Source organism: Plasmodium cynomolgi, chromosome 8, assembly GCF_000321355.1.
Source record: "Plasmodium cynomolgi strain B DNA, chromosome 8, whole genome shotgun sequence".
NCBI lineage: Eukaryota > Apicomplexa > Aconoidasida > Haemosporida > Plasmodiidae > Plasmodium > Plasmodium cynomolgi.
Window position 1 is genome coordinate 410,406 of NC_020401.1, and position 10,831 is coordinate 421,236.

A 10,831-nucleotide genomic window follows, 5' to 3' on the forward strand; every position below is an offset into this window, starting at 1 on the left:
GTGTAAAAGTATAAAAAAAAAAAATAGTAAGCTTTTTGGTAGGCAGCTTTGCCGTGCGATGGCGGGTCAAATACGCGCGGGAGATAGCAGTTGGCCAAAAAAGGGCTTTATATATATAAGTCCGTGCATGGGCGTAAAATATACAGCTGCATACATAAGTATAAGCTTATATAAACAAGCATAAAAGTATATATATATGTATAATAATGCATAAACATGTATATATGCTTATAACTATTTACTATTGCGTATGTATATTCCTAACACACGCCATGTGCGCAGCATGCCTACACGCCCACGAATTTTCTTTGCTGCACAAGCTGCGCCCGTGAGGGACACGAAGCGTTAGCTTAAGCGTAAGAGAATGTAGGGGGGACTGCGAATGGCATCTCTGCAAACACGCGGAGGGATGTGCTTTCTTATTTCTTTCAGCGCTGCGTATATATGCGTTTGCACATGGGTAATTATGTACATATATATAAAAGCTTTTGCATATTTTTATACATATACATATTTATATATTTTTATATATATACATATTTATATATTTTTATACATATTTATACATACTTATACATATTTATACATATTTATATTTTTTTATACATATTTATATATATTTATACATATTCGTATATTTTTATACACATTTATATATAATATATTTTTTTTTTTGAGCCCCTTCGCGTGTGTACGCGCAATGCGCAATTATCCCTTTTTTATCACGTGGAGGCTGAAAAAAAAAAAAAAAAAAAAAAGGGCATTGTTTTAACTGTGCTAGGAATTTACTTGGCACGATTGTGCAAATTGTAGTGTTTGCGTCGATATCGCAGTATATGTGTGTATGTCAATGGTGTGCCATGTTTTTTTCTTTAATTGGGCAAGAAAGCGCACGGCACAGTCCCATGAAATTTGCCTTAGTGCGTGGAAGGTTGGTGTGCACAAGTGAATATACGTTTATGCACTTATGCCTTTATGCACTTAAGTGTATATACACTCATGCATATTTATGCACAGCTTGGTTGCCTTTTTTTTCCGTGTCCACACGTTTATTTGCTGGCCGGGGGGACTCAAATAGACAAGCGCCAGTTAACTAACCGTCAAGGGAAGTGCCCTGTGCACATATCACATGCAGTATGCTCGCAGCAGGGAACCTGGAAATGACTTTATTTTATTTTTTTTTCTACCAAGATTTCTATATTTTTATGTTTCTATATTTCTATGTTTCTATATTTCTATGTTTCTATATTTCTTTGTTTCTATATTTCTATGTTTCTATATTTCTTTGTTTCTATATTTCTGTATGTCTATATTTCTATGCCGCTTTTCTCATTTCTGCGAAAGCGCATATGTGAACATGAAGGAGTTGCGCAAGTAGAATTAAGTGCCCCCTACTGCCTAACTTTTTACTAAAGCTTTCGCAAAACGCAGCGTGGTTTGTTTGTTTTTTTTCCCATTAAAGTGTAGATTTAGAGGGTACATTACATGCCGAATTCGTGTATTAACAAATGGAAAGTATTGCCCAGTTCGTAGGGAAAATAAGATCCTTGTGTACGTAGAAATTGCAACGTAGGAAATGACTGCTTGGTTTTTTTTTTGGGGGGGGGGGCCCTTTTTCCTTTTTTTTACATAGCTAAGCATAATTGTGGAGACACGCAAAACCCTTCGGGGTAGCGAAATGGAACAGCACGCCTTCTTAAAAAGCTAACCAGTAAAGCGCAATTAACGCGCTAACCACGCGATAGCAATTCGTTAGTCTCTCATTGGGCCCTCGTCTTCAATTGGTTAGTCCCACTTAAAGCACTCCTCAGCAGCAGTGGCTTTTCGAGCCGTCACAAAAGGGCAAAAAAAAAAAAAAAAGGGGGTGCAGGCATAGATTAGAAATGGGATATCCTCTTTATGCGGAAAAAGCAAATAACATTTTAAAAAATCTCTCTACAGTTTCCCCCTCCTCTTTAAATGTCTACAAAAGGGTCAAGACTCAGCAGTGGTGAGTCACTTTTAGGATCCGAAAAAAGAAAACGACCAACGATAAAAAGTGAATGTCACTTTTGCAAGTACTTTAGTGCCTGGCAATATCGCCGAAAGTTTTTTCTCACCTGCTGCTATTTTTTGCGCTCGTTCATTCTCCGCAAAAGTGCGGCAGAAAATGGCCACATTACTTTTCACTCATTGTGACACCTTTTTAAAAGGTAATATATGAACGTACGGGCAAAAAATTTCCGTGGAGGTTTTCCCCCCTTGAAGATGTCGTTCGCTCAATTGCATATACAAACGTGATCATGTTTTTCTCCCCTATTATTGTGCTAGCAATTTTGACGGAATGTGTACCTATTTTTTTTTTTTTTACTTCCTTCTATGGGTTGCTGATCTTTCTGTAAGCATTGACACTTTGTGCTCATCTTTGCCTCCCACTACAAAAGGAATAAATTGCTCACCCATTTTCACAAAAAATGTAAGCGAATGCACTTAATTTTTTTTTTTTTTCCTATCAGTGGTTTATTCGTAAATGCGCATATTCCCATTTTAAAAGGGAAAAGGGAGGCTAATATGGAAAATTTTGTTTGCATTAATTTTTGCTAAACGGTGAGGCCATGAAAATGGCATTTCTTCCGTGCATGCTCAGGTAATGTTCCTTTTTACGCATCTTTCCAAGTTCACTGCTTCAGCAAAATTGAAAGTGACAAAGTATGGGAAAAAAAACAAAAAGCAAAATGCCAAGCAGCGTTGAGCATGCTAGATAGCACTAATCTGTGCACCTTCAAAGAGTAAATAAATACAAAAGGACTCATAAGTATGAGAAAAGCCTTTTTTTTTACTTTTTTTTTCCCCCTTCTACTTTCGCACATATACCAAAGTGGTGAAGTAGACTTATTTTCCTTTTCCCGCATTACTGACCAACGCACGTATATGCAATATGCACAATTTCTGCAAATTTTTCAAAGAGGGGGAGAAGAATATGTCTAACTAGTATAGCTGTAAAAATTGTTGTGGTTGTAATAACAACAGGGGGAGCATTGCGCTACACTGCGTGGCAGAGACGGAATAAAACGCATTAGGCACAAATTATATCGTGTTGTGAAAAAAATAATGATAATAAAATAAAAGGCAAAGACAAAGGCAAAGAGAGGGAGGGAGCGGGTAATTTATAAGGGTGTAAAAACGTAGTAACTGAGTCAGATGAAATACACGTTTTACGTGGGTAACAATACGAAACATTAAAGAGGAGCAAAAAAAAAAAAAAAAAAAAAATACATATTTAGATTCATTTTGCCGTTGTGGCGCTATGAACTTCTTCTTTTTTTTTTTTTTTTCCCCCTGTGTAGGGTTTTAAAATCTGGGGATATTTCCCTTTAGGGGGGCATATTAAAAATGTTTACTTTCGTTCGGTAACTCCTCGGGGGCTTCCAATTTGTTCCGAAGCGAATGGTAGGACGAAAAGCTGCTACGCACACCGTGGTGGGGTAAAAGTTTGCCCATCCGGAGTACGACCTCATCATTCGGTTTTATTAACCACTCGACTTGGCAGAGTAATCACTTCTGCGCATCGCGTCACTTCCTCTTCTGCTTCTTAATAAACTTCTTGTTGTTCCAGTCCGCCTCTCGCTTATTAAACCGGAAGTCCTTCTTTTTGTTGAACGCGTTGTTATTGTTATTGTTGTTGTTCCTATTTTGGTCATCGTTGGACTGATTGGGGTTGTACTTGCTGTGCTGCACCTGCATTTGTAGCTGCGAGTTGGAATTCTTTGAATTGCTCATCTTCTTCTGCATGTTGTTTGTTATATATTCTAGCCTCTTCTCCAGGAGCGTTTTGCACGTTATGGCAATGGACGGCTCTGACAAGTTTCCCAGGGCGTCAACTCTTGTGCACAAAGACAATTTCGCCGCTAAAGATCTGCTGATTTTTCCCTTCAGTTTGGGTGTAGTTTGCCCTACTAAAGTTGCGTGGTAAATTAGTCCATATTTGGGTGTTTTCGACTTGGTTTTTAAGGCCCTAAATAGAGCTTTTTCAGAACCCAAAATTTGTAAAGTCGAACTTGGGTATTTTGCCAAAGACATGAGAGAACCCGCTTTTGCAATTAACTTAGCCCCGATTAAATCACCAACTAGGTAAGTCAAATTTGGTGCAATGGAACTCATTCTGTATTTCAAATAAATAGCTAACGATTCTCTATACTCTGTTAACTCTAATAACCTGTCAGCTAATTCGTTAATGCAGTTTAGGTCATCATCTTCAATTTCTGTTCCCATGGAAATTTCTGCCAACTGTTTTATTTCCTTTTGAATTTCTTCTGTTGTCTCTTCTAGCAAGTTGACATTCTTTGCATTACTTCGGAACCCAATCAATTTAACACATTTCGCATATATTTTATTATCCGTGATTACTTTCCCCAGTTCTGGAAAATGCCATCCATACCATTCCTTCAGTCGCATGGAGAAAACATTTATTTCTTTGTCCAAATCTTCCAGTAATCCAACTGCTTGTATAATCATTACGTCAACTTTGTCAGCACTAAACTTTAATTTGAATCGATTTAACGAATGAGATAAACTTAACTTCAACAATTTTGCATCTTCTTCCTTTACACCTACTAGCAATCCATACAAATGCGTTCGAATTCCTCTAATTATTTCCTGAGTCGAATTCGTGTACGTTACATTTATATTATATTTTTTTTTTATTAATCCACCTAACGTTTTATCACATAAGGCTAGCGTTTCATTTAGCTTCGGCTTCACTATATTTTTCTTTAAAAACTTCTTCAGCCCTTTTCCCAATTTGGATTCCATCAACTTGTTCGTTTCGTCAAAGGCCTTTTGGAATTTTTTAAATTTACTAAAACTGTATAGGGATACATTTTTCCTCGCTTCTTCTGCGTTTCGAAAACATTTCTCAATATCCTTCACATCTGATTCGATTAATTTGCTGTTCTCAACTTTGAACAGGCCGTACCCTGCTGCTGTTTCTATCAATATCAACATTTTGCTTCTGTTCCTCCTCCAAAATGTGCGCAGGGAAATCAGTCAACTTTGAACAACGGATGACGACAGCTCCTAAAATCGCTAGCCGTCGTATTTCAGTTACGCCTCAGCGGTTAATCACCTTCTTCTGGTTGACCTACACCAATCCTACTTTGGCACTTTTTCTTTACTCGTTACCGATGATCCCTCAACTCTCCAGCGCTCAAAAGCAATATGCCACTAAAAGCTGGTTTTTCCTTAAAAAAGGGTTCTTCTCGTGGGAGCATGTTCTGCAATTCGGCAACTGAACTAACGCGGCTGCTCCTCCTCTGCTGCCAATTTGCGAAGTCGCTTTTATTGAACTTCCCCTATGCTTTGTACTTTATACTTTTAAAACTCAATTTTTTAATTTCTCATATTTTACAAAATATAGCAACCGTTATTATTAACGCATAAAAAAAAAAAAAGGTTAATTTTATGCTATACGCTTCTGCAAAAATGACGAAATAAAATGCTGCAATTTTTTTTTTTGCTCCCGTTTCTGCATAAGCGCTGTAACCTCCTGCTGGCCAATTTCTCTCTCCCTCTCAAATGCTTAACTTATAACTGTAAAATAATTTGTATGCCTATTTATAATTCTTCCTTTTGCTGCGAATTTGTACAATTTCGTTGTGTAGCTTGAAGAATATTTTTTTGAAAAGCATATTTGCGAAATTTGTTCGAGTGATAAAAGCGAGTTTTCCCCACAACGGATTGTTTTTTCCTTTTTTTTTTTTCCTGTAACATTTTAAAATTGGCACCTGTTGATGTTATGATTTTTTCTGCACTTGCGCGGGGGCCACAAAATTGTATGCCAACATAATTATGTATGAATGGATGTTGTTTTTTTTTTTTTTTTTCTTTCTTTTTTTTGTGCAGTTTATGTAGCAAACATATTGTACCATTTTTGCTTATTTTCTTTTACTGTATGGAGAAATTTTTTAGTGGCATTTTTTTTAAGCATAATGAGTTCTTTGCATTTTTTTAAAATGCGGCAAAATGACCGAATATGTCATGGGGGGAAAATTTTACTAGGGAAAAAAATTATGCATATAGCAACACGAACGTAAAGTGCTTCCCAACAAATGAATGAATTTGGTTTTCCCGCGACGTCGAATTGTACACGTTGTGACAAGCTGGGACATCCCCAATGCATTTTGCTATCGCAACGTAAGTAGAGAGAACAAAGTGGCATATAACACAACGAAATAGAAAATAAACATAGTTCAATTTAACTCAGTTTATAGCTCCTCTGAAGGAGAAATATATGTGGTGCTACCATTTTCTCTGTACATTTATCACTTAAAAAATTGACTGAATTTTTCCATTGCGTGTAAAAATGAAGTAGCACAGAATTAAGCACGTCTAGCGGGGTTCCCTTTAAACATAAAAACGAAAATCGCCAAATCGAGGCATCTTCTTGTTTTCCAGCAGTGTAATCGTCTTATCACTACTTTAATATTTATAAACGTGTCATATATGCGACATGAATGCCATCCTTTTTCTCCCCGTTATTTTCTCATTTGCTTTGCAAACATGTGTAAATTGTGAAGTGAAAGGATTGAAGGGGGATATTACTTTTTTGTAACATAAAAAATTAAAAAGTAAATTTACATAAAAAAAAAAAAATCATTAAAATGATACAACTGACAGTGTCTCCATAGAAGTAGACGCTCAAGAACGTTAATGCTGTTTATCCAGGTGAACATGTAGAAGTCACTTTCTCACCAAGGAGGCATGAACAATGAAGAAAGATGTTCACAAAAAAAAAGCACCCTTTTACGAAGTACACGCAATGTTGTTCATTCTGCCCACAGGGCCCCAGAGGCACGAAGGCAAAGCAGTTTTACATACATGCGTAAATATTTGCATTATATGCGCGTTCTCGCTCTTCTGCTGATTAGTCCAACTCGCTTTACGTGCAAACCGAGTTGTCAAAATTGGTAAAGAAGTGGTTGTAAGCGAAAAATGGGTGAACCAGGAGGTATGCGAAATGACAGGGGGGAACACTTCATCTTGCCATGGACGCATCAACAAAATCGGCAATTTTTCATGGTGCGAATGTAAAATTCTGCCTAGATATATATGAACCAAAGCTACTCCGTTTCCATCGCGTTGTTACTGCCCTCATAGAGCTTCCCCCCCACGCCAAACTATCAGCGCGTTGTTCGAAAGCATCCTCAAAAAGAGCCAATGGGAGCTCCGTAATGAGACGTTTTCCTCGCAGTTCTTACTTTTACGTGTCACCTCGAGCACAACAGTAAAAGCGAGAACAGAAAAGTCTAAATGAGCAATAGTAAGAGCGTTTGCAAAATAGACCAAAGCGCGCGCCCCTATCTTGGCTACAACTCTACATACACGAATGGTCCAATTGGCAGTCTTACTGTGTATCGTAATCACATTTCTGTCGTGGCAAAAGGTTGGCAACCCACTACTTTAAATTGGTGGAAAGGGAATCTGTGTTTACTAGGGCGAAAAATGTACACTTAAAATACACACTTAAAAGATACACTTAAAATATACACTTAAAAGATACACTTAAAATATACACTTAAAATATAAACTTAAAATATAACTTAAAATTTAAAAATTAAAAAATACAATTAAAAAAATATTTCTCACATCAAGAACACCAGCCAGTGCACAAATGACACAGCGCGATTCTTTCTAAGCGTGGAACTAATTTTTTTAAATGTGCCACTATTTCTAAAGCGGCCAACTTTATATATGCCAAACGGTACATATAATGATGTCATCCTGTAAACCATTTAGGAATTACAAAATATGTAATCTGTAAAACAGGTGTATCAAATTAAGAAATAGAAAATATCTCAGGTTGTAAGCCCCGCCATTGATGAGATTAATTAAAAAAAAAAAAATATATATTTAGATAGAACAAGACAACATTTCCTTAGCTCCTCTTTTGAATACCTCTTGGAATATTCCTACGCTTGAAGATTCATACGTTCGGATGTACACCCGAGCTGTTCTAACTCTTGGCGCGTGCGTAACCGATTGATACATTTATAACAGTTATTAAAAAATAAAAAAAGTAATTTTCCCCATTTTTTAAAAAGTGATATAAAAAATTTACCATTCGGTTACTCTCCATGCTTGCAATGCTACATCTAACATGTAAAGATTCTCTTTTAAACTTGTGTTCACCAGTTGGTTAAAGTTAACTCGACCTAATTGTACGCCGTAGATGTACACATCATAGGATTAAGAAATTTTCTCTAATGCGTGGGGTGGATTATTTGCTGTTAAGTTTTCGTGTGCATTTCCTGCATTTTTCTGTTTGCGGTTTGTTTTATTATTACTATTACTATTATTTTTTGTTTTTAACTTATGGCTAAGATGGAATCTCCCCTTTTTTACGGCATCATCGTTTGGTTGTAAAGGTTATGTGTTCTTTTTGAAGAGGTTCCACTTGTAGCAGATTCTACGATAATTTTTTTTTTTTTTAAATATGCAAAGTCACTTCTATGAAGTGTATTTAATTAATTAAAAACACAGATGCAGGAAGGTTTCTTCCTATACACCAAATTAAGAATTGAAAGATACCGAAGAATGGGGGCGCGGAGGGGTTGGACAGTCTGTGATTTAACGCGCCAAAGTTTGGATCGTCAAAGTTTAGCGAGCCGAAGTTTATCACGACGAAGCACATCACGACGAAGTTCTCGTTTCGGGTCCTCCTGCTGCTTGTCCTCTTGCATGCCCTGTCACTGTTAAGAAGTGCATGCATCTTAGGAACTCCCGAACCATTTACCGTGACTTCGCAAGTCAACTTTCTCAATCAGGTGCATGTGTATGTATGCATGTGTGTTTGTGTGTGTATATGCATGTACACATGTATGCACATACTCATGTTCGTGTGTACGTAAACCTTCACTTCTTTACACGTGGTCATTGAAGCGCTCAGATATTTTTAACTCCCCCCCAGGGATGCACTCTTGACCCGATGGAAAGCGACAGCCGCTCCTTTATGCAAGTGCGCAGAAGTTGCCCAAGAAGACTAGCAGCATCACTTTCCCTATTAAAAAACACTTCCAGCATACCGAAATTTAACAAAAATGAAAGCCAAAAAATGCACTGACCGAGGAGGAACAGAAAAATGACATTTCGATGCAAAGAGGTTGAAATTATACCCCCGATTAACATAGAAATAACTAATGAATTTAGTCTACTATTAAAGCATTTTTGCAGATAAGTAAAAAAAGATATTTCGGATTCTTTCACTTCTGCATGTACCATAGAAACAGCTATATTTAACCTGTTAGATATGCTATGGGGAATGCACTCAAACAGTTAGTAATCAAATGCAAAATAACACAGGAAGATGAACTTAAATGCTGGATCGAATGCAAATAATGCCCTCACTAGCGAATTCATGTTCTTGTCTCATTTTTGATCTCATGAACGTTGATTCCTATATGAATAAAAATTGTCCCATATGATACCGTTGTTTTTATAAATTTCATAAACAAAAAATTTGACTTATGGTATAAATTTCTGGAGAAAAGCAAAGAAAAGTGGGTCGTCGTTTTGACGAACAACGCGAGAAATTATAACCCCGTACATGTGGAACGCCTGAACGACACCGAAGGGGATGTGGATGACGTGGGCATAACTGAAGGGAAGTTACCTAAAGAAGCATCTGCCAGTGTTACGGAAGCTGCGCACATCCCGATCCAAAAAGAGCCCATCAATATCGGAAATCCTAAAACACTGGGGTAATCACCTCGCAGGGGCTGATCAAAGAAGGAAACATACCGATGTGGAACCTGACAATATTGAGCCAGCCATGGAGGTTCCCATCGGAGATGAACATGAACTCCTTAATGTTAAACAAATAAAAAGCAAGAACCGATCCATGAGGGGCACTCCAAAGAACAGGTGGAAGAAGAAGAGACAGGAATATACGTATCGAAGGAAGAAACTGGATGTGCAGAGGATCAACTAGATTCGCATGAAACGGAACGTAATCATAAAGGGGAAGGCACATAGGAGGATAATGCTGGAAAAAATGGAGGCGAATATTCCACGGAAGATGGGGGAAGACAACGCTGAAGGGAGAGGAGAAGAAACTTCTGAAGGAATGGGATGATAAAAATGCTACGGAAAAGGTGGTAAAAAATTCTGAAGGGAAGGCAGAAAAAAATGTGGAAAAATATTGGGTCGACTACGTTGAAGGAAATGAAGACGAAGGTGCTGAAAAAGGGGATAAAGAAATTGCTAAAGAAAAGGGGGAAGGAAATATGGGAAAAGATGGAGTGATTAATAATGCTGAAGGGGGGCAGGAAGAAAAAGGATAAGGAAAAGGTGAAGAGAACATGCTTGCATTTTCATCCTTACAAAAATCTCGTAAAAAATTTTGTAAAGCATTCATCTATGTGATGTACTTACGCAACATAGTGAAACGTAAGGGGTATTATTGTATACTGTGGCATTTCCCATAAATTCATATCGCGCAAGTAGTCATTTCATCTCACGTTTAATGCGCAAAAATAATTACGAGTAAAGCATATATTGGAGAATGTAAAATTTAATTTCTATTCATTTTTTGCTGGCATGCGAATTTTAAGTACTTCACTTCGTAAAATAATATTATGGAAAAAAAGAAAAATAAAGCTAATGTGACGTAAGGGAACAAAGTTGGAACACAAGAATACAAGAACATAATCGCATAACTTTTCGCGCATTTTATATTAAATAAAAACCACTTATATTCCCCTCAATTTTTACATAAAAATTGCTTAAATAACGCTTGATAGCTGTGTTGTATTTTCCATCATTTTCCCAAAAAGTATATATATATATATATATATAT

General features: G+C 37.0%; 1 protein-coding gene across 1 annotated transcript; it reads right to left on the reverse strand.

The window, feature by feature from the left end:
• Window positions 1-3,552: 3,552 nt before the first annotated feature.
• On the reverse strand, window positions 3,553-4,983 carry PCYB_081810 (nucleolar protein NOP5; the record flags this gene model as incomplete). Its single annotated transcript, XM_004221919.1, has 2 exons — window positions 3,553-3,717; window positions 3,862-4,983. The coding sequence occupies 2 exons, from the start codon at window positions 4,981-4,983 to the stop codon at window positions 3,553-3,555; spliced, it is 1,287 nt and encodes a 428-aa protein (XP_004221967.1).
• Window positions 4,984-10,831: the final 5,848 nt, after the last annotated feature.